The sequence below is a fragment of the Rousettus aegyptiacus genome, unplaced genomic scaffold, assembly GCF_014176215.1.
Source record: "Rousettus aegyptiacus isolate mRouAeg1 unplaced genomic scaffold, mRouAeg1.p scaffold_m13_p_8, whole genome shotgun sequence".
Lineage (NCBI taxonomy): Eukaryota > Metazoa > Chordata > Mammalia > Chiroptera > Pteropodidae > Rousettus > Rousettus aegyptiacus.
In genome coordinates, this window is record NW_023416311.1 from 26863716 (window position 1) to 26886917 (window position 23202).

The 23202-nt window shown below is 48.1% G+C and overlaps 3 protein-coding genes, 1 non-coding gene and 1 pseudogene across 5 annotated transcripts; 2 read left to right on the forward strand and 3 right to left on the reverse strand.

The window, feature by feature from the left end:
- Positions 1-563: 563 nt before the first annotated feature.
- BUD23 (BUD23 rRNA methyltransferase and ribosome maturation factor) lies at positions 564-11264 on the reverse strand. Of its 2 annotated transcripts, none has more exons than XM_016146578.2 (12): positions 11139-11262; positions 11000-11037; positions 9715-9810; positions 9541-9623; positions 9356-9452; positions 7316-7412; positions 6207-6257; positions 5357-5442; positions 5109-5154; positions 4882-4940; positions 1021-1110; positions 564-870 (listed from the first exon to the last, which is right to left on the reverse strand). In XM_016146578.2, exons 1-12 carry the CDS (start codon positions 11184-11186, stop codon positions 816-818), a joined length of 846 nt encoding a protein of 281 aa, XP_016002064.1. In that variant the 5' UTR covers positions 11187-11262; the 3' UTR covers positions 564-815. The 2 variants fall into 2 exon arrangements, with proteins under 2 accessions (XP_016002064.1, XP_016002065.1); XM_016146579.2 differs by lacking the exon at positions 564-870 and adding an exon at positions 3101-3158 and having other exon boundaries at positions 1015-1110; positions 11139-11264.
- Positions 1546-1678, reverse strand: LOC118607195. The gene has a single exon (XR_004952732.1).
- A 119-nt stretch (positions 11265-11383) lies between the features above and the next one.
- Positions 11384-13471, forward strand: DNAJC30 (DnaJ heat shock protein family (Hsp40) member C30). The gene has a single exon (XM_016146581.2). It carries the CDS (start codon positions 11396-11398, stop codon positions 12074-12076), a length of 681 nt encoding a protein of 226 aa, XP_016002067.1. The 5' UTR covers positions 11384-11395; the 3' UTR covers positions 12077-13471.
- A 2718-nt stretch (positions 13472-16189) lies between these two features.
- Positions 16190-16308, forward strand: LOC118607011 (annotated as a pseudogene).
- Positions 16309-19077: 2769 nt separating this feature from the next.
- Positions 19078-23202, reverse strand: VPS37D (VPS37D subunit of ESCRT-I). Its single transcript, XM_016146580.2, has 4 exons — positions 22941-23202; positions 21373-21544; positions 20784-20866; positions 19078-20167 (listed from the first exon to the last, which is right to left on the reverse strand). The coding sequence occupies exons 1-4, from the start codon at positions 23076-23078 to the stop codon at positions 19805-19807; spliced, it is 756 nt and encodes a 251-aa protein (XP_016002066.1). The 5' UTR covers positions 23079-23202; the 3' UTR covers positions 19078-19804.

The following is a 23202-nucleotide window of genomic DNA, read 5'->3' on the forward strand; positions in this document are numbered from 1 at the left end:
AACCTTTTTTGGCACCAGGGACTAGAGTTCCTATGAGAATCTAATGCCTGATGATCTGAGGTGGAACTGAGGTGGTGATGCTAGAGCTGGGGAGCGGCTGAATGTATAGATGAAACTGCTTGCTGGCCCACCCCTCACCTCCTGCTGTGTGGCCCAGTTCCTAACAGGCCACATGGCCCCAGGGGTTGGGAACCCCTGTGCTAGACAGTCCCCACACCACCTTAGTGTTGGCAGGGCCTGCCTTCTGACCACTAGTGATCAGACAGAAAACAGGCCAACACAACCAAATTCTGGGTTAGTCAACAGCTGCCAATGCAGCTCAGAGATAAAAATCAGCCCAGACACTGGGCAGAGGCCTCAGGCCAATAGGTACCACAGATAGATTTCATCCTGCCCATCCTTCCCAACTTTGCCTAGTGTTTTAAGAAATCCTAAATTAAAGCAATCTACCTAGGTTCCTTATAGGTTAAAAAAGTACTTTCATACATTTGAGTGTTTTAAATCTAATTCATATCTGTGAAATCAAGTAGTAACCCGCACCAACACAGGAACTTAGAAATGTGTTTAGGATCAGAGCTGGAAAATACCAGAGTTCCACAAAAAGTGGTTTATTGCTTTTAGAACAAAATAAGATGCTCTCAGAACTTTGTTTAATGAAAACACTTAGAACTTTTTAAAACTTTTCTAAAACAATTTTGTCAGCTAATGAAGTGGCGCTTCAATATAGAAAACTTTCCAGAGGCAACTGCCTTGGCTGAATGGCACAGCTCACAATGTGTGGACCCCAAGCTGTCCCATTGGATGCAGCTAACTGCTTAGAAGCGAGGCTTGCGATTGCGTCCAGTGTACTGAGTGTCAGGTCTGACTTCCCTGTGGTGAGGAAATAAGGAATAAAAAAAGAGTCAGAAAAAAACAAAGAACTCCTGGGACCCCTTCAAATGCAAGTGAGCCTTGGTGAGCCTTTAGTGGCTACAGACAGAACCCCCACCCCAGTAGCTTGTCCCCAGCCCAAGTACTCACTTGCCCTGACGTCTGCAGCGATCCTTCTTCTCCAGTACCCACTCACGGCTCTTCTTCACCACCCCCCGCCTTGCAATTTTGTATGGGACCCTGTGCAGGAGATACAGAGGTGAGCTGATGGATGGGAGGGTCTGGCTGACACCCAAGTCAATCCAGGCAGGGAAAAATGGTGAGCTTCCCTCTGATGCCCTTCTACAATGTAAGTCCCTCTTCTGCACACCTTCATCCTGATAACATCCCCTGGGGTCAAAGCAGTTTAATAGGAAGGAAGGAGGTGTGAGCCCCACTCACTCGCAGGCATCTTTGCGGCAGGTGACCACTTATTGGGTCTGCATACATCCTGCCTATGGGGCTAATAGAAAGGGGACAAGGCTACTTTTGGGTAAACCTAGGCCAGGGCTGGCTCCTAAGAACCTACCAGTATCTATTGGAAAGCCAGAGGCCCAAGGCCCACTGCTGTCACTTAAGCCCCTAGTCTGGTTGTAGGGTCAGCATACCCATCAAGTAGGGGCTCCCAGCAACTACAAATGTCTGAGGTAGGAAAACAGGACTGCCCAACTCATGGCGACCCTGACAATGATCCTCAAGGGCTTATCTTGGCCTCCAGCCCTGGCTGAGGAGAAAAGAGACACCCCCACAGCCCCATGGGAGAGAGGCGCTGAGAACGGGAAGCCTGGGCCTCCCAACCCACATCCCCACCTGGCAGTTAAGATCAAACTGTTTCCAGCATAACACCACACAGGGCTGCTTTCCATATGAGTGACCATTTCCTGAGCACCTGCATGCACAGCCAATAGATGTTCTACAAAGGCTATGAACCAGCCTTGCTCTTGAACAGCACACGGCGTGGCTGTAGCAGACCATCTACAATAGGCAAAGTTAGTGGAAAGAGGCCCAGGAGATGCTAAGGGAGTGATGAGAAAGGAAAAGCACAGGGTGTGGAAAACCAGAGTGCCACAAGATAAGCTGGTATCTCTACAGGCAGGTGATAGAGGGAGCAGAGAACAAGCAATATATGAAAATGAGACACTGAAAAGAATGAAGGAAAAGGTTAGGGAACAGAAGAGTCCTGTGTGCTTGAGTCACAGGTATGAGAAGGGGAAGCATCCAAGTGAGAGTCTGAGGGTCTGTGAAGAATTGAGTAATTCATCTGCAAATTTCCTCCTTGGTGAGGAAGCCTGACTGCATGACAAACCCTTTTTGCTACTATTTCTAATCTGTTCTAACAAAAGTCAGAATCACTTTTTTAAAAATCTCAGAATCTCACTTGGTTAGGCCAGTTCACAGCGGTGTAAACACCGGTGAAGAGTGTGCCCTCCCTTCAGTAAACAGTGAATAACCAGTGACATTTTATACCAAAGGAATGACACAACATGGTCTAGACGTCAGGGTATTGAGGGGCAGTGGTTCATGAAAGAAACTTAATTAAGAGGGTTCACAACTAGGGGACATAAGTCTGATGTGCCAGGTGTAAAGCAAGAAGTAGCTACAAACTAGGCGCTAGGTATGCACGACTAACCCCCATGAGTCTATAAAAATGACAAGCTGTAGGGTATAGTGAACAGGGGGCAGGATGTGAGCCACAGAAGGAACAATGGAAAAGAGTCATCAGGGGAAATAAAAGGGAACAAGTGAAGATGGTATGGCCCAGAAGAGACCACAAGTGCCAGAAAAGAAGTGGTGGCCAAAAATGGCAAATGCCAGAGGTGGACCGAGCCCTTCAAGAGAGTGGTTTAGGAGAGGACAAGTGGCAAGGATTAAAAAATGCACAGGTGAAACAATTAATGCAGAAAGAAATATAGATTAGAGATAAACTAGGTAAAGGTTTAAAAAAACTTTTCGATTCAACTATTTAAGTGGCCAGAATGTAATTTGATGGAAGTGATAGTTATCGGAGAAGCTCACTGATCCTCCCCTCCCCAAATCTGAAGACTTGAATAGTAAGAGCCTGCAGAACTGGCGGAGACAAGGTCTGTGCTGAGTCCTATACAAACATGCACTCAACACACTTCCCAAGTGGATGGCATTATCACCACTGTTTAAATAGATGAGAAATGGATGCTCAGGTCACACAACTTACCCAAGTTTACAGTTAGGACATGTCGTCTGTAGACACCGGTGTGAGGACAAGAGGGATCCTAAGATGGACGGAGGGAGTTAAACAACATGTACTTCTGTGAAGTAGGAGATGGGACCACTCACTGGGAGCAACTGACAGGTGTCTTACAGCAGAAAACATCTAGAAGAGTGCCCAAGTCTCCATGAGGAATAGGCTGAGGAAGTTGAGAGAGATGACTACTAAGGGCCAAGTGGTCAGACACCATGATACTGCGGTGGACATGAGGAACACTCATGATTTTCACTACTGGTGGGCCTTCCAAACTCATTCATTCTCTGCCCATTTTTCCTCTTAAAAGTCTTCAAAGTCTTAAGACCTTTCACTCACATCCAATAGAACTAAGAGATAACCTCCTCCTTCACTATCTTATAAACAATTATTCATTCAACAAATATTGAATACGTTTTACTAACAAGATACTCTACTGATGTCTGGAATATAATACGAGTTCCCACCAAGTTTTCATTCTAGTTGGGGATACAAATAACCAAGTAAACAAATACACGATTCATAGTAATTAAAGATGTCAAGGAAAATAAAGAATAAACAGAGACATGGCAAAATATTTTTTTAAAAAAATCAAAGAAAAAGGAAAGAATCAGTCTTGCTGCATTGCAGAAAAAAAAATGGAGAGAAGCAAAGACTAAAAGTAGGGAGACAAGTGAGGCAGCTTTCGGTAATCCAGGAAAGAGTGGTGGTGACTTAAGACAAGGTGGGAATGACGAAAGGGTTGGCAGAGGGAGCCTGAGGGAAGGACTTGCCAATGGATTGACTGGATATGAGATTTAAGGAAGACAGGAATGATTGAGAACGGTAAAGAATGGAGAAAAGCAGTTTGGGGGTAAAAACCAAGAGCTCAGTTTTGTTCAAGACATCTGTGGGAAATTCAGGTATGGATACTTAGATGGCAGTTTGGAAATCAGAGGTAGGATTAAGACCAAGGATATAAATCTGGTAGTTAAGAACCAACGTTGGTATTTAAGGCAGCATGGAGAGAGAAGGGGTCCAGGTTGGGCCCCAGAGTGCTCTAGAGGAGGGGGCGAGCAGAGTGGACTGAGAAGGAACAGTGAGGTTAAGAGAAAGCCAGGATAGTGAGTGGGAAGCCAAGTGAGAAGTCTTAAGCAAGTTATTGGCTGGGTCAGCTGAGTCTACTGAGAAAGCAAGTGAAGGAGAGTAGGAAAAGAAGACTCAGAAATGACCACAGATTTGGCAAGAAAGGGTGGTGGTGGCCTTGCCAAAAGCAATTTTAAATGAGAAAGCATGAGCCAAGAAAGAGGATTGAGAGAATGGTAGGGGGAGGAAGCAAAAAGAGGCAAGTAGAAGTTTTGTGATAGGAGAGAAGATTAAACAGGGTCGTAGCTAGGAGCTGTTATGGGGTTAAGTGAGGATCTTTTTGAAAATGGGAGAAATTGTGCAGCACAATTTGTATGCTTATGGGAATGGCCCAGGAAAATAAAGACCGATAAAGGAAAGGGAAGGAAGAGCCAAAGGAGCCAAGAGAGGATGGGCTCCAGACGGAGGTGGAAGAGGGAGCCTCAGGGAAGGACAGGCAGAACAGATAGTCTCAAGCGGTTCCCTGGTTCTATTACCACCTTGATGTCACTGCTAAATATGAACCCAAGACTTGGTGAAAGCAGAGAGAAATGGAGTAGTCGTGCCACCTCCACTTTTCTCTTCCATGTCTAGCAAACTCAGCAGCAACAACCCCCTGCACCTTAAGCAGGGCTGAACGATTGCTTTACCTTTCATTTGTGAATGTAGATTCCTTGGCCTCCTCCTCTTCATCAATTTCGTTCAGGCCCTGCAAGAACCAAAGTGCTCTTAGATCACTCTGGAGATCTCTTAACCCCCCTACCACACCCCAGAAGGCCTGAGTATCCAGGCCTGAGCCCTTCCTACTGGTACTAGGCTCAGCCCCACAAGAAGGGAACCCAAAAAATATGTGGTGCAAATCAGAGTCCCTCCTCACCTTTGGCAGAAAGGTTGATGGTCCAGAAAACAAACAGAGGTAAAACCTGAAACAAGAAAGTGCAAGGTGAGGGCTGGACTTGCAAAGCTTTACAAGGTGAAGCAAGTCCTCACCCTCCCTTCCATAAACAGGTGCAGAAAATCAGGGCCTCCTACCTGCATCCTGGGGACCCAATCCAACACTACTCTGTCCACACTACCACTCTCTCTCCACCATCATAGGCAGCACACTGGCCCCCAAGCACTCACTTCTTTGCTTTGGCACTGTTGGGGTAGTCCACCACCACACCACCAGTGAAGCCAGCCTTGATTGCCTGGGTCGTGATCAGCTCCAACTGCAGAGAGAACAGCAGTGAGTCACACAGGGAGGATGGGAGCAGGATGCTCCCCCTCAGTCCCCTAAAGAAGCCAGTCTAGTCCCACGATGGACTTTGCCTAGAAGAACTGAAGGTCTTTATCAGACTTCCCAATTCTGAGTCCCTAAAAGCCACATAGAGAAAAGTGCAGGCTAGAACCAGTATACACCTCCCTCGGGAGAATACAGAACAAGCAATTGCCATTTTTTAGTCCAGGGACCTATCTCCCCACTCAAATATCAGGAAATGAATCGCCACCAATTGGGAAACAGACTCATTCATTGCATTAGTCAGGAACAGCTCAGCCCTGTCTTTCAGAGTCTACCTCCTACTTCCTCATACCTCACTCCTTCCTATGGCATTATACTCCACAGGATAGACAACTACGGATATCCTCACCCCCAGTAATCAGTAATATTATGGATTACTGGAAATCAGTAACATCCTAACACATTACCTTTGATACCCATTTTATCTGTCAAGAGAAGAAAAACACCCTACTCTGTTTCTGCAGATACCATCATTCCTCTTTAGGACATTAGATTATAAAACATGCCTTCAGGGGCCACAGGGACCACACTCAGATACTAATTCCCTCATATTTCCACCAACCAGCATTAAGTTTCCTTGTTCTGTCACTTCCAAACAGCAGGAGAGCAGGTAAGTGAGAAGCAAGACAAGAACAGTTTACCTGTTCTGGATCCCTCCCCCTCCCCTGCATCTCCAGTAGCCAAGAGACTCACCTGCTCGGAGTTCTCAGGGTACAGCTGCAGAACAGCACGGGCTCCACGGACCTGCAAGAAAAAGAAACATCGCTATCTTACAAATATCCCATGGGGTCAGGACCCAGATAATCCTCCCTTCCTTATTCACTAAATATTTACTGAGTTCCCATTATGTGCAAGAAACTGTTCTTAGGTATGGGTATACAACTGTGAACAAAAGAGATAGCCTTCTGAACTTCAGTCGTGGGGAAAACAGCTAATTTACAGTAGTGATTAAGTGCCAAAAAAATAAGTACATTAGGACAAAGAATGGTGAATGACTGAAAGACTGTTTACTTTTGGTTCAAAGAAGGCCATTCTCAGAGGGATGCTTAAGCAGAGACCTGAATATAATGGAGAGCTGATTATTCAAACCTATACAAGAAATGTGTCTCAACAGAGAGGCAAACACGAAGGCTCTCAGAACTTTGGGATTAACCCCAATGCGTGAACAGGAGAGAAACCACACCATATAATGCACAAGACCAGCCAGCCTTCTGCAGTAACAACCTACCCTAGGAAAGCTGGGGGTAAGCTGGAGAGAAGGAAACCAAGAAACACCTGGATCCTTCAAAAAAAAAATTGAAGAATTCATTTTTAGAACTTAGAATCTCAAACTATCAACTAATCCTGGTAAAAAATGGAAATCAACACCACCAGTTAATAAAGTTAATAAAGGCTCTCTCGATGGTAACCACCTTGCTCCCCATCTGAGCATCAGCAATGGGAAGGAGTGATGAGACATGGGCACTCTGGAAGGTGTGCTCTGTGTGGCCTGAACACAATGTCTCAGTCCTCACTGTGGAGCCTATATCCCCAAATCAACTTCTGATAAATTTCAACATAAGGGACACAGAAATTATAATCTGTCTCAGATTCTGACATCAGCATCTTCTACATATCAGCCTACTGACTTTTCTGTTTGGGCTGAGGTCCTGGACAGAAGCAACCACAGTAAGGTGCTACCTACCATGACATGCCAATTCAATCTGAATGGCCTTGCCATGGGATGCCTCTACTTCATCGCTCTACCCACAGGGCAAAAGAGGGATAGGCAGGCAGCCCAGATTTGAAGATCTCATACTCACCAGCACAGAATAGAGAGAAGAAAAAAAGCGGTACAGGCGCTTGGCAGGGATGTCAGATTTCTTGTTAGCATTACAGAGCCACTGCACAGCAGAAATGCTTAAAAAAAAAAAAAAAAAGTAATCTAGTCAGGAAAGGGACCAGTAACATTGCTCACCCCTGCCCCTTCAGGACTCAAACACCATATAGCCTTGATCTCCAGGCAAAACCCTTCTGCCCATCACTCCCTTTCTTGGCATATCCTGGTCCATTCCGGGTCACTACTCTACAACACTGGACCAAACAAGGCATACAAGAGGTCAGCATTAACTTCCTTGCAGTCAGCCCAAAGGAATAGCTTCTAAACCGTGTTTCTAAATGCATCTCAAGTTCAGTTATTCGCCATATCAAGGCACCCTCTGCCACCCACACCTTCATTCCTTTCCTCCAAATCAAGGGAAACATGCTTTACAATTTTTATACAAAGCCATTTGTTCACTCTCTGATATCAGTCCCTTCAATTGGTTTAAGTGTCTCCAATCTTCAAATTTAAAACCATGAGCAGCTACTATGTCCTCCTTTCTTGCATTTACTTCCTCAGTGCTGTGCGCACACATCCACAGAACTCCAAACCCCAGTGGTTTGTTCCACTGCCTCTCCCAGCTTTTACTTCCCTCCACCACTCTCCAAAGCCAGAATTTATACTGTCTCAATTGTTTCTATAACAAGATAACTTATCTCTCTTCTCTACTCTTAAATAACCTTCCTAAAACACAAATCTGATCTTGTCACTCCCCAGCTTGTCAACTACTGAATAAAGCCCAAACTTCTTAGGATGGCGTAAAAAGTGTTTTAGGACCCAACCCCACACAATCTCAACTTCCATGAAATCTCTCATTTGTCTCTATAAATGAGACTGCTTTCCTCAACCACTTTCATGACTTTTGCTCAAACTACTCCTTCACTCAAGACACCCTCTCCTGACTATCCCAATTCCTCCTAACCTTTAAGGCCCCTCTTCCTTTCCCAAGGCTTTCTTGTGCTTTCTTGCTTGTCTTCACAACTCTGATGCGTCCCATGAATTCCTAGTGCACACCCCACACTCTATTTCATCTATCCATGTTTAATAGTACCTAATAAACCATGGAGAATCTTAAAAAACAGGGACTGTATTCACACAAAATTCATAGCACATTGTACATGTTACACATAACAAAATGTTTGTTAAAAAGCTAGCCATACCATCTTGCTTCAAAAAAAATAAAACGACCATTTACTACTAAAACATACAGATCAACAGATCATACCATTGCCCTTTGGTTTTCTGCAGCCTAGAACACCTCACCGAATAGTTACTAAAAAACAAATGCTATACTTGAAATGTCTTCTTTCTCCAATCTTGTTCCCAGATGTAAGCTAATCCCTTACTCTATAATAAAACCTTCAAATTCAATTTCTACTTTCCCAGATCCCTACTCTACATCCCTACAGTTCAATCTAAAATTACAGGTCTCCCCTAGATAATGATTAAACTATGATTTCCTCCTCTTCTATTCCGTACCTCCACTCTAGGGACAAAACACTACACAAAATACGGAACAGAACTTACCACAGGAAACAAAGAATTTCATGTTTCTAACAACAGCTTCAAAGGTCTAAGATTTGTTACCAAAGTACCATGCACACACTCAAAACTTGACCCTGTTGCCCAAGAAAGGATTCCAGTTTCTGCCACTCTCCACTACAGAATTCTTCCTAAATGCAACAAGATGGCTGCTGGGGCCGACAAGATGGCTCCTAGTGGCTCCGAAGACCACTCCTCCCCTACCACACACATTCAAAGCAGAAAGAATCTATACCAGTGGTTCCTGAACTTGGCAGTGCAAGATAATCACAGGATGTTTGAGTGGGGGTGGGGGGGGTTATGTTTTGGGGCTTTACTCTGACCTTATAAATCTAAAAACCCCATGGGATACTTGTAAGTATCCCTATGACTCTGCTGCACAGCCAGGTATGGGAAACACTGGCCTACAGGACTAAAAGCAGAACATGGAAGATTTTACCTGATACATCCATCAAAGGAGCCTGGTTTGAAGGGGATGCCCTGTCCCATGTCCCCCAGAAGCAGGTCTCCCTCTGCATCTCGGTCCAAGGCTGCATCTACATTGAAGAAGAGTGTTGTGAGGAAAACAGACAATATATAGAGCTGCTCAATACTACATCTCAGAGTTAAATAAGACATACTTACCCAGCATGGCAGGGCTGATGTCAATGCCCACCCAATAGTGCCCCTCATCCGAGAGGTAATCTCCACTCAGCCCTGTACCGCAACTGGAAGATACAATCGAATAGGAACTCGACAGCATGAGTAGCAAAGATGCCCCACCACCTGAATAATGTGAACTGAGCCCTAGGACCTTACCCAATATCCAACAGGTAACAGGGCTGATCCTCAGGCAGATAAAGGAGCTCCAACGCTCGCCCAGCCATCTTGGTCTGGATATCAATCATCCGAGAGCTATGAAGGCAGAAACACAAGCCAGTGGTAAAGTTCAGGCTAAAACCACACTTAGACCAAAAAAAGCCAAAGAAATAGAAAAAGGAACAAGATTCTCTTTCCTGGTCAACAAACTCAACTAAAACTACGTAAAAGTGACCTGAAATGTCCACATAATACATCAACATGTTATTCTGTTGTGACACAAATTATAACTGTACCAGGCGCAAAACTAACGTGAAAGGAACAAATCACTTAGCTAATGACCAACCATTTGGAATTTTCGAATTTATCAGGCTTTGTTGTTGTATTAAGAACATGTTTCTTGGGAGAATTACTCTCATATTAGCATCAACAGAGCACAACAAAAATCTATAACAGTGCTGTCTATGAGGAATATAATGCAAGCCACACATGACTTTCTAGTAGCCAATTAAAATGAAATTAAATATGTAAAATTAACTGTGATAGTAAACCCAACCCAATGTATCTTCTATACTTTAGTTAACCCAATACGTTCAGATTACTTCAACGTTTCAACACATAATTGACATAAAAAATGGTTAGTAAAATATTTTACATTTTCGATCTACACAATTCAAATAGACATGTTTCAAGAAATAGCTAATAGCTACTGGTTACTATATTGAACAGAACATGCCAAAATATATCTGGCTTTCCAAAGTATCTAGAGAATTTTCAATAGGGTAGTGTTTCAGAAAGAATAGGTCTGGAAGTTTCTGCTCTAGCCTTCACCTATTACGCGACTTTATATAATAAATAACTACTCTCTATGAATTTCGAATACTACACCAACAACTGTCACGAAGATTTAATGAGATAATATAGATAGGAACATAAAATAAGCATTCTATGAATGTTATTTCCCTCCCCGCAATAGCACTAATCCCTCATACGTACCCACTGCCTATTTTATCACATGCCTGATACAAGTTGTCACATTAAACTTTGCAAACAACCTAAAAAGGTACCTTCACTCCCCATTTTAATGTGGAGGTAACTGAGACTCAAAGGGTTCGGAAATTTAACTGAAGTTGACTTTGCCAGTATAAAAAGCGAGATCGACCCAAGTCCCTACCTCCCCCCACCCCTCTCCTCAGATTCTGCGTGCTTTCTAAGTAATGCCCCATATCAGGGAAACTAGCCAGTTCCCGACCGCCGACACCGCGCAACATACAAGCTCCCTTACTTGCGCGTGTATTTCCGGGCTTCACTCTTGTCGTAATGCTGAGAGAAAAAGAAAGAGAAGATGGTAGTTGGGGGAGAAATCAAAACGCAGAAACTCTAAAAAAGGAAGGGGGGTGGTGTCCGTAAGCCACGGGCCTCACCAGCTCTGGGGGTCCGCGGAGCTCTGGTCTCCGTCGACGGCACGCCATCCTCGCGCCTGAGCTACACAACTAGCGCAGGCCGCGCCCCACGCCCGGCTTTTATGTCATCGGCACCGCGCCTTCTTCGTAATGCGCATGCTCTACCCCTCTCCCCGCCTTCTTTTTTACTTGATTGGCTACAGGGCCGACGTGCTGAGAAAAACGCAGGCCTCCCATTGGCCAGTTTATTTTAGCACCGCCCGCTAGATCCATTCAAGATGGCAGCCAAGAGCGATCTAAGGTGGCCGCGGCTGTTACTGTGGAGGTTGTGGCGGGCCGGGGAATCTCCACAAAACTGGGTATCGGGCCTGGGCCTAAAAGCGAGGACTTACTCCCGGGGCGACGGCCCGTACTCGCGCACAGCACTCTATGAGCTACTTGGCGTTCCCTCCACAGCCACGCAGGCGCAAATCAAGGCGGCCTACTACCGGCAGAGCTTCCTCTACCACCCAGACCGCAACTCGGGGAGCGCCGAGGCTGCCGAGCGCTTTACGCGCATCTCCCAGGCATACGTAGTGCTCGGCAGTGCCACCCTGCGCCGCAAGTATGACCGCGGCCTCCTCAGCGACGCGGACCTGCGTGGACCTGGCGTCCGGCCTTCCAGGACGCCCGCAGCGGACCCTGGTGCGCCCCGCGCCCCGCCGCCTGCCTCTTGGACCCACGGCCGTGGTCAAGCCGCGCCGGGCGCCAACCGCACCATGTTCGACTTCGACGCCTTCTACCAGGCGCACTACGGAGAACAGCTAGAGCGCGAACGGCGCCAGAGGGCCCGGCGTGAGGCCCTTCGCAAGCAGCAGGAGGACCGGGCTAAGAAGGGCTTCAGCTGGGACGAGACCCGAGACACAACTTTCATCTTCTTTCTCCTCACAGTCTTCATCATTTTGGGCTTTCGTTTTTAATCGTAGAGTGGAGGAAATGGAAGCAGCCCCTAATCAATCCCTAGAAAATGGCCTTTCCTGTCATGAACACTTCGCCTTCCATAGTCTACCTCTGCTGGGGTCTGAAAGAACCGCTTTCCCCTCCCCCTCTTCTTCCCTACCGGCCCAGCTTAGCGTTGACCTGCACATCCCTCTCCCTACGTCCAGAAAAGGAGGTTTTTCGATGCCCAAGCAAGAGGTCTGAAAACGAAGAGCCGTGAAAGTCCGAGGGAAGGATTTTCTGGAGTCCCTCGAGTGCCTGCTTCCAGAGGTTGCCTTACTGATGTCAATTTCTGGAACACTTGCCCTGGCTTTATTGTAAAACTCTGAGCAAGAATTGCTTGATCCTACCCCATGTTTGTACTTTGGGGCTCCTCTGTAACCTTGAAACGTGCAATGTGACCAATCGTTGCCTGCCAAAGGAAAAATTCTGAACTTATACAAACCCTGTCTTTCTGTGAGTTCCCTAAGCCTCAGGTGAGACCTGATGTAAGCTAACTATGTGATATGTAGAAACCTTGCCATTCTTCTGTGGTCAGCAAACCTCACTCTCCCTTCTGTTGGTGGCACGTGAAAGTGGGAAAGCAAGGTCATTGAGCATAAGGAATGAGTGTTCCTTTGCCCCTACTTATCTAACCTTGGAGAAGTTACTCCGTGGGAATGACATCAGAAAGCAAATGATTTGCTCTCTTGAGATCTACCACACTTTATTATCCATAGTTCCAATAGACTCAGTGACTAAAACATGCTGGTAGTAAAGTTTGTTCTTGGGACAGTGTGCCTTGTCACCTGGTCATCCCTTTACCAGTTAGCGTCATTGCTAACTATGCAGCCCATCTCCCAGAAATAGAGCAACAAATGGAGTTACAGTCGTCTGAGTGTGACCCATTCTGTTTAGCTTACAGTGCTTATTGCAGACTCCACAAGCCAAATCCTTCAAACATGGCTGCTTGAAGCTGGGGAATTTTGAGAGTTCGGAGTTGGTGAGACTACTGAGGGACTGAAGGCATGTGGTGGGAACTCCCTGTTCAGACAAAGCCGAAGCTTTTTTTCTGTATCTAATTTATGCTAAGCAGTTGGTCAGTCATCACTTGGCTAGAGCAGTAGTAGTCAGGCTCTCTTAACCCTGAGTTAACCCTTATGTACATGGTGGGGGGGGGGGGGATGGCTATGAAATTGTAGGTGCTCTGCACCCGGGCTGAGTATAAAGCTATGTGATAGGAAAACCTTTGCAAGGGATCTACCACAAGGGTTGCGGGCCTAAATCTAAAATCTAACCAAAGCCAGTGGGGCTTTGGTATATTACTACCAATTCCTACAGTCACATTCTTGTGTGAAATCCTTGTATAAATTGGGATAAACCTAGAGCTAGTTCAACTTCGTGTCTTGAAAATCATTAAATTCTCTCTAGCCTTGGGGGTGGGGGGCAAGCTCTTATCATGGCTTTGTAGTGACCATATGATTGATTCGGTAGTAAAAATTTGAGCCCACCGTGGTTCAGACCAGCTATGCTCAGTGAGCCCTGATTTAAGAAGGGGGAATGCACATGTACTTCGAAAAAGAACATTTAATGTTAATATGTTTCATATTTGAAAAATGAGGGACGGTCTGTTCTTTTTGAAATACAAACTACAGGAAATGAAGCACAGGAAAATGTACAGAAACTAGTGATTCTCAACCAAGGGATAAACCCACAGCTAGTTCAGGTTGGTCTCTTGGAAACCATTTGATTCTCTCATCTTGGAGGTGAGGGGCAAGCTCTTAGTCATGGCTTTGCAATGACCACAGGATTCAGCAGCAAATAGCTGAGCCCACTCTGGTTCAGGCCAGCTGTGCTCAGTGGAGGAGGGGAGAGGGAGGGAGTATGTACTTTGAGAAAGAACATTTAATGTTACTATGTTTCATATGGAAAAAAACGAGGGAAGGTCTGTTCGTTTTTGAAATGCAAACTATGGAAAGTGAAGCATAGTAAAATGTGCAGAAACTAGTTATTCTCAACCAAGGGATAAAACTACAGCTAGTTCAGGTTGGTCTCTTGGAAACCATTCGATTCTCTCTCATCTTGGAGGTGAGGGGCAAGCTCTTAGTCATGGTTTTGCAGTGACCACAGGATTCAGTAGCAAATAATTGAGCCCACCCTGGTTCAGGCCAGCTGTGCTCAGTGGAGGAGGGGAGAGGGAGGGAGTATGTACTTTGAGAAAGAACATTTAATGTTACTATGTTTCATATTTGAAAAAAAAAAAAGAGGGAAGGTCTGTTCTTTTTTGAAATACAAACTATGGGAAGTGAAGCATAGTAAAATATGAAGAAACTAGTGATTCTCAACCAAGCAGTTAGGGCATAACAGTGTCCTTGGGGGCAAAAGTCTCGCAGATTTCTACCAAAAGGATTTGGGGTTCTTTTAGGTTTTGCTTGTAAAAGCACTAGTGGTCTATAATAGCTGAGATCTTTTTGCTCCTTGACATAGACCTTTCAAGTTTGTTTTCTCTATGAATATTCCATGTAACTCCAAACAGGGTAGTAAGTAAAATTTATTAACCATCTAATTTAGCTCCTTAGGCCTAGAACTAGGCCCACTCTAATAGTGCCATTCTGCCTGCCTCAGGTTGTGTGTGTGTGTGTGTGTGTGTTTTAGCTAGATCTGAACTCTCAGAGACCCCTACTGCCAACCTTCCCTCTACTGGAGTCTGGTCTCTTTATGTAAGGGGAGGCATGTGGGAGGCTTTCTGTAGGACTGCCCCCTCCCCCAAGTGGTCCCCATGGTAACATACCTCCCTTCCAGCCCTGGGGAGGAGAGGCTGAACCTAGCCATGGACATAGTCCCTGCCTTCTAGCAGCTGTTCCCCAATTCTTGATGGTGGAAGAAGGCTCAGACATGCTCAACTTTAGTCCCTTTCAACAGACAGACAAGAGTGGTCCAGCCTGCCCAATGCTGTGCTCACTAGGGTAGGAATAGGTGTACAAGTACAATACAAGGCTGAATGAGCAGCACACAAAGGTCCTAAATGAGGAGGCATAGACAAGACAGGATCAAAGTCTTACGTGTCTAGGCAATTGTCTTTGGACTTGACCAGGACTTTATTTCTCCTGAGCCAAACTGCTTTTCCTTCTGTTGCCTTTTATTGCCAAGTGAAATCCTGTACAGATCCCAAAGCTGAGAGAGTAGGATTTCCTGCTTCCTTTTGAGGAGGCATTTTGGTCATAGGATGTACCTTGTTCACTGTAATGTTTCCAGCTTGAGACAAATAAGAGTAGCCTACTTTAGGCCAATGGGTTGTCCATCTGGTCATTACTGACTGTATGCGTGTGTGTGTGTGTATACATATACACCTCTGATACTGAGGCACAGGCACCAAGGGTAGAGCCCAGATGAGTGGCCACCATACTCCCTTTAAGGAACATAATGAGGGGTGAGGGGCTATGTCTTAGACCTTTGGGCTTCCTGGAAGGTCACCAGATCTCATGAAGAGAGGCTGAGAGAAGGGACAGCTGGTAAGTAGCGGTACTACTTAAATTCACTCTCTTGTATTTATGGAACTAGAAAAGTGGGCTCTCTCCTGGCCTTTGCCTCCTCTCAGTTCCTCAGCCCTGTGATGAGATCACGCCAGACTGCCACCTGACGATGATCGGGATCATAGAAGAATGGCTGCCTTTCCTGTTCTCAAGTGTAGCTTATAGCCCTGTCAACCATAGGGTTCATGCAAAGTAACTGAGGATCCCTCTGTTATTGTGTTAGGATGATAGACCTGAGTCTGGACCTTGTGAACTTGCATATGCTGAGAATGCTCAGTGTTATCCCCAAGAAGCCAGTGCACAGAGTTCACCTTCACCATGTATCATGAAGTCATAGTATCACTATGGATCTAGCCATCACACCACTTTCCTAAGGCCGTCCAAACTGGGGGTCCTGTCACTAATCTTGAAGTAGGTTAGCCCTCCCATCCTGCCTTCGCCTGTTCAATGTTCACACTCTCAGTCCTAGGATGGGACTGCTACTAGACAAAAGAAGCAAGACCAAGATTTGTGGTTCACAGGCCACAACCAACCAACATACAGTGTTTGTGGTTGGCATAGTGTCTTAAAATAACTTTAGCCATCCATGGCCATGCCACCCTAAACAGGCCTGATCTTATCTGATCTCAGAAGCTAAGCAAGGTGGGGCCTGGTTAGTACTTGGATGGGAGAACACCTAGGAATACCAGGTGCTGTAAGCATAAAAAAAATAAAAAATAACTTTAGCCAACATAACTTGGGAGACTTTGTGTCAAAATCTAGATTTCTGTTTTCTCTCAAAGAAAGTAAAAATGTTATGCCATTGTGTTCATAACTGCATTACTACCTAGAAAAAGTTGTAACATTTGCCTTTTAGATAGGCTGTTTCTCCCCATTTTGCTATACTCCCAGCAATAGAGAGGTATAAAATCCCATGTTTATTGAGAGGAAAATTTTTGAAAAAGGACCATGCATTTCCAGAAAAATGCGAGAGTATATTACTTTGTGGAAATAGACTGCTTTGTGCTACTGTGATCTTCCTGGCCTCTAAAGATATTTGAGTTTGCAGATCCCTAGGTTACGTAGTACATAAGAGCCTATACTTTGTGCAGGAAGGCAGAGTGTAAATCTTAGTTACCTGTGGGACAGGAAGAATCTTTGGAGAGGTCTATAGCAATGGCAAGGTCCTAGACAAAGCCAGAGGTCCTTTGATACAGAAACACCAATTCCTGCAATCAATCTGTTGTGTAAATGCTTGTATAAATTGGGATAAATCCACAGCTAGCCTAACTTGGTCTCTTGGAAACCATTTAATTCTCTCTGGCCCTGGAGGTTAGGGGCAAGTTCTTAGGGGTAGCTTTTCAGTGGCCACACAATTCAGTAGTAAAGATTTGAGCCCACTCTAGTTCAGGCCAACTTAGGTCAGTAAGCATTGATAGGCCAAAAAAAAAAATTTAATGTTACTATGTTTCATATTTGGAAAACATGGGGAGAAGTTTAGGAAAATAGAAGTGATTCTTAAACAAGGAGATTTAAGACTTTCTCGAAGGGCATGAACTCCTTTTTATCAAGAAAGGATGGGAATTTTGTTATTTGGGCAACTTTTCGTTTTTGGCTTGTAAAAGCACTGGTGTTCTATAATAGGTGGGGCCTTTCTTACGGACTCCTTGATTTAGACCCTTGAGTTCTCTCTCAGAGGATTACGGCCAGGAACATTCCCTGGAGCCCCAGAACCTGGGAACAGGAAGTTCCAGAAGGTTTCAAGCAGGAAGAGAGTCCTGCCCGGAATCTTCCAGAACATTCCACATACCTTCAAGCAGAGGGGTTAATGAAGATTTTAACCATCCAATTCTAATCCTTTCCCATGGCCACTCCACTTTGGTGGTATCTGTATCTACCTGCCTTGGTCTTTTTCAAGCTAGAGCAGAACCCTGAGGGGCCTTATACCCTCCCCTCTCTAAAACTGAATCTGAGCTCTCTGAGGGAAGGTGAGGTGTATGCACTGACTTTTCAAAGACCCCATCCAGTTCCATGATAACACTTTTCACCCCTCCATATCCCTCCATTGCTTGGGTTTTTCCCTTTCTCTTCTTACCTATGCTAGGGAGCGGAGGTTGAACTTCACCTTCCAGTAGCTCTTCTCCAATTCATGATAGTTGAGGAAGGCTCAAATATGCCCAACCTTAGCCCCTTTTCTTTCAGCTATAAACAAAAAAACTGCCTGAAAGCATGGATCAGGAATAGGAAGCCAGAGCAAGAAGGGCCCAGCCCACCCCAGGCTGTGCTTAGAATTTGGGAGGTCTCCCAGGACTGTCTTCTGTCATCTCAGGCAAGCACCCTGTGGTTCCAGTGTCCCTCAGCCTCCAGCAACTCAAGTGCTTGCAGTGAGCAGAGTAGGAGAACCAAGGCCAATGTGGGATTGAGGTTCTCAAGTGGGCACTATCAGTGTGCCACTATGCAGTAAATATCTGGATTTGAAGGGCTCTGAAAAGCTCAAATGGGCCAGTCCCTCTAGCTATTGCCTAAATCTCTAAAGATGCCATCAAGCAGTCACTCAGGCGCTGCTCACACATCTTTAGTGATGGTGACCAGCTACCTCCAATAGCAACCCTGACTTAAAGAGCTTCATACTGAGCCAAAATCTGGCTCCCTGTGGTTTCCATCCATTGATCTTGGCTCTGACCTCTGGCTCTACATGGAGCAGTCCTTTAGAGATTCAAAGACTAAACATCACACATGTATCTCAAATGGATTCTTCGACTGTTCCACATGCGACTTAATCCCAATCCTCTTTCTTATTACTCCAAAAGTGCTGTTTTGGGGGATCCCCCTTACAATGTAAAATTTCAGTGAAAAGTTGAGCCAACCCAACACTTCCCTCCTTCTAGATGGTTCTATTCCTATTAACATGAAACAAGATCACATTAACTTTCACAACAGTCTGTCTGTCCCCTTTTATTTGTAAGACCTTCCATGCCTCCCTGCCAAACTTTATCTCATCATATTTGACCTAAGCTGATTCAAGGCATGTTCCTGCTCTCCCATCTTCTTGACCCACACTCAGCCAAACTGGCCACGTTGTGCTTACCCTAGCTGTAGATGGATAGCTTCAGCACTACAGAACCCCCTCCACCATCAGTGGGTGTGAGCATTTGTTAGGCCAGAGAAAGAGTGGGTACCATCCTGACTGGGCTTATAAGCGACCCAGGAAAAGAAGGTATGTACAGGCGAGGCAACTAGAGAACAGTGAAGAAGCTGAGTGTGTTTCTGGCTAGAAGTGCTGGGAAGTTAAGAGTTAGGAAAGACTCCCATGGGTTGGTAATCAGAGGCTTCATGGAAGAGGCAGGAACAGTACTGGACCTGAAGGACTTCGGATGGGCAGAGAGGAAAGGAGGGCATCTCAAGAGTAAGAAGCACAGTAGCTGAGATGCAGAGGCTGCAATAGCAGAGTGGCTAGTTTAGGGAGCAGAGAAGAGTCGTGCAGCATCATCATCCTTTTCATCACATTTATTGACGGCCCCTGGGAGGTGGGGCTGGGGACAGAACATACAAAGACAAGGACCTGCCCTCAAAAAGGTTCCATTCTAAGGAGACAAGACAGAAAAATACAGAATGGTCTTTCCTGGGGATGGCCTACTCTCACTTTTACAGGTCCAGAAGTCTCTGGCCTACCTTGCCCCAGGGTATTGAGCATGAGTGGGGCACATAATAGCCCCAGGGCCATGATGTCCCTGACCCTGCAGCTAGGGCCTGACTACCTGGCTCCTAGGCAGTGGGCCCCAGGACTGGGGGAAAGGTAGGCTCAGGACATGATGGAAAATACTCCTATCAGCCTTGGCATTGTGCAAGCCCAGTGGAGTGGCAGGGTGCAACAGGCCCCCTAGGCAGGACCCCTTGGGGGAAATGGGCACCTCCCCAGGTTCCCGTGAGTCAAGTTCTTTCACTGGGGCTTGCCCAACACCCAGGAGGCCCCAACAGGGGACAAAAAAAGGCAGAGTTTCCTCAGCGCCAGAGGCATAACACCCTGCCCACCCCACCCCCAGCCCTCTCTGCGCATCTTCCAGGTGACCCTCTTCCCCAGCTCAGCCTCCAGGGCCAGGGCCTACCTGAGGCCAGGGGAAGGGGCCTGCCCCTCCCCCCACCCAGGCAGTTGGGGAGGAAGAGGAGCCACACATCAAGTTTATCTGGGCCCTCCACTGGGGGGCCATACCCTAGATCTTACCGGTGGGGGGGCTCTGGCTGCGAGGGCCGAGGGCTCAGAAGGGGGGCTGGGCCAAGGGGGCACCCGGGGGAGCCCTTCAATGGGGGCACTGGGCGGGAGTCCAAGGGGGGCAGGCTCCGGGGCACTGCTGGTGGCCCCCGAGCAGCCCCGGTGGGCAGGACAGCTGCAGCAGGAAAGGGTTTGGGGGGATCCGCAGCAGCAGTGGGGGCTGGCTGGGCAGACCGCTCTCGGCGCCGCAGCAGCTCCTGCAGCTTCTCAGCCTGGGTCCGCCTCAGATGGGCCAGGGCACGGCCTCGCTGGAAGGCAGGCAGGAAAGCCTCCAGGCTCTGCTCCCCCAGCAGCAGCTGCTCCATCTGCTCCTGGGACAGGATGAAGGGACAGTTTGGGAGGAGCACAACCAAAGACCAAGGACTGGTCCTCTCCCTCTCACCCTGAATCCCTTCCAGTGGTGACCACAGCTGGGGGACAGACCACCTGAGTTCCAGCCTGGGTCTGCCCCTGACTTGCTGAGTAACTGCAGAAAAATGTCCTCTACTCTCAAGCTTCAATTTCCTTACTATCACCAGACCTGCTGGATGAGAGATGAGGCAGAACAGAGATGGGGGGTCACTTGAAATAGACTTAGGTGCCTCTCATCAAGGCCAGGGCTCCTCCTCCCCCACCTCTATTGACTCACTAAGCACAGTGCTCCCAACCCAGCACTAAGTTTGTCCCAGCTCCTCTATAGACCCAGCCTACACTGCCCTGAGACATTTACAAGGGAGACTTGGAAGGAGGTTGGGGTGTCACAGGTGGAGAGAGGAAGTCCTGCTGTCCATTGAGGACAGCAATTCAATGGGCTCTCCTGGGGGTCTGGCACTCAGGACAGACTTCCTGGAGGAGGGACCCTCAAGCCTGCAAGCTAAGAATGAAGGAGGGGTAATGATAGGATGGGTCTTTCTCACTGTCCCCAGACCCAGCCACCTCTCCCCTCACCTCAGCCTCCTGCTCAGCCTCTTCCAGCTCAGCCTGCAGCCAGCCCAGCGCACAGTGGGGGCTCCAGCGATGCATGCTCTCCTCTGAGGGCCACAGAGGGACAGAGTGAATAGCCCCTGCCCTCAGGGCCTGTCACCCAGGACAGACAGGCCAGAGCCCTAGGGCCCAATCCTGACTCTTACTGACCTTGCGTGTGATTCTGTGTTTCCCTTCCCCTCTCTGGGGCCTCAGTTTCCTCATCGGTACAATGCCCATGGGATCAGTTTGTGCACCTCCCCCCAAGATTCTGCCCCCAGTCCTAGTACAAAAGAGGAAGCAGGGGCTTTGTCTTCTAGAACACCTCATGTCCTTGGGTATTGGGCTCCCTTTTCTCTCACTGCCTAGGGCCCCCCTCTGGCTTCTCTGACCTAGCTCTGTTCACCAACTGCTCACTCACCCGACTCAATTTCCAGGAGTAGCACCCCTCGAACTTGCCCAGAAAATACGTCTGCCCAAGTCCCATCCTTCAAAGCCTAGCACTTCCCAAGGCATACCAGCCAGATTGTCAGCTGTCCCCCACCCCAGATGATTCTCCCAGCTTTCCCCTCACCCAGTCGCTGAAGCTTGTCCGCACAGCTCTCAGCCACCTCTTGAAGCTCCTGGTACTTGATGGCCAGGGCAGCCCGGCCCATCTCCAGGCGGGGCCGCAATGCCAGGTTCTCCTTGGCTAGCGCGTAGTTGGAGGCCAGGCATGCCTCTCGCTCCAGCTGCAGGCCCTGGAACTGCCACCAGAGAAGAGCCAAGAGGCGCACTCAGGGAGTCTGCCCACATCTACCTACTGCCTGGGCAACAGTGCCCATGGGCAAAGCCAAAGGCACCCCAGTCTCAGGATGGTGAGCCAACAGGTGGAGGGACTAACTGAAAGAGGCCCAGACAGGACTTTGCCTTAAGCTCTCTCTCTGGGCCTCAGTTTTCTCTTCTACAAAAGTGAGCTAAAAACAGCTGCCTTATAGGGCTGTGCTGAGACCTGAAGTAAGGAAAACTATGAAAGCTTCTACAAACGTTAGTTAATTTTTAATTTTTCAATTAATATGTCTGCTTAGGTCCCTGAGGAGTCCTCCTCCCTCCTCTGTCCCATTTTCCATGCATGGGCAGCTTCCCTCTCATTCCAGGCCTTTGTCTGCTTTCTTCCTCAGGTGTTTGTGCCGAAAATGCTCCCATCCCTCCTCTGACTCTCCAGAGTGGTTTTCGTCCTGTCCCTGCACAGTACCCCCTCAAGCCACCCTTTCTTCCCCTCACACCCCTCCTTCTGCCCTCCAGTGGAATCCCCACACCCCCAAGCAATACACACCCCCTTTTCCTCCCTAATCCCTTAGCACTTGCTCCCAGCTTTTCTTCTCTTGCAGAAAGCAGACGCCCCCCCCCCCCTTCTTTCCTAGCTCTGGAGAATGCTTTTTCCTTGTTTCTAAGAGAGCCTGGCCTCGGCTCCCAGCCCCTGGAAAACACACTACCCTCCATCTGTCCCCTATAGGATGCACATGCCCCTCTTGCCTGCCCTGCCTCCCCTCAAAACATACTTTCCTTTTCTGCTCCCCCCGCCCCGTACCCCCCCTCCCCCCCCCTCGCCCAGCAGCCAACCAGCCCGGGCCTATCTCCTGTGAAATATGCAACTTTCTCCTATGGTGGCCTACAGAATACACACCTCAGCTTTCAGTATCCCTTCCCAAAGCAAGACACAAAGCCCACTCTTGCACCCCCAGAATGCGGACACTCCCCCAACAGTACCCCCAGGTGTCAAATAGGCCCCTAGTTTTCCCTATAGAAGGCGCCTCCCCTCTCTGGCCCTACAGAACGTGGGTGTGTGAGCCAGGGCCCCCTACAACACAGCCACCTCTGTCCCCGGAACACACCTCCCCAGAGCATCTGCTGTAGGACACGCCTCGCGGCATCCCGGGGGTGCACGGGCGCCTCCCTGGGTCTCCGGCGCCCCACCCGCTCCAGGCCGGCTCCGGGCGCCCCCTCCCCCGGGGGCGGCTCCATGGGGCCCACTCGTACGTGCCAGGCTCCTGCACCCACCAGCGGCCCCGCGGCCTGGCCCGCGCGGCCCTTCAGTCTCTCGACAGGTCCGGCAGGCCGCAGCCCGTCCCCCGCGCCCCCTGCCCGCGTCCCTCGCGCTACCTTCCTGCTGAGCCGCACGATCCGGTCCAGCTTGGGCTCATCTTGAAGCAGGTCCCGGAGCTGCCCGGTGCTGAGGATCCCAAAGCGCCCCGGGCTGCCGGGCTCCGGCCCCGCCCGCGCCGCCCGGGCCCGGTACATGCCGCCCGCCCGCGCCCCCAGCTCGGCTGCTGGCTTGGCCCGCACGGCCCGCTCCGCCCCGGCTCCGCTCCACTCCGCTCAGCTCCGGCTCCGGGATCCGGCTCCCGCTCCGGCAGCGCGCGTC

Excerpts from the sequence above, each read along its gene's own strand:
- BUD23 (XM_016146578.2), bottom strand. The coding sequence starts at position 11,186 with ATGGCGTGCCGTCGACGGAGACCAGAGCTCCGCGGACCCCCAGAGCTG. Across the intron at positions 11,038-11,138 it reads TCCGCGGACCCCCAGAGCTG|CATTACGACAAGAGTGAAGC; the intron begins GTGAGGCCCGTG and ends TTTTTCTCTCAG. Across the intron at positions 871-1,020 it reads CGCTGCAGACGTCAGGGCAA|GGAAGTCAGACCTGACACTC; the intron begins GTGAGTACTTGG and ends TCCTCACCACAG.
- DNAJC30 (XM_016146581.2), top strand. The coding sequence starts at position 11,396 with ATGGCAGCCAAGAGCGATCTAAGGTGGCCGCGGCTGTTACTGTGGAGG.
- VPS37D (XM_016146580.2), bottom strand. The coding sequence starts at position 23,078 with ATGTACCGGGCCCGGGCGGCGCGGGCGGGGCCGGAGCCCGGCAGCCCG. Across the intron at positions 21,545-22,940 it reads TCGTGCGGCTCAGCAGGAAG|TTCCAGGGCCTGCAGCTGGA; the intron begins GTAGCGCGAGGG and ends CTCTGGTGGCAG. Across the intron at positions 20,867-21,372 it reads GGACAAGCTTCAGCGACTGG|AGGAGAGCATGCATCGCTGG; the intron begins GTGAGGGGAAAG and ends TGTGGCCCTCAG.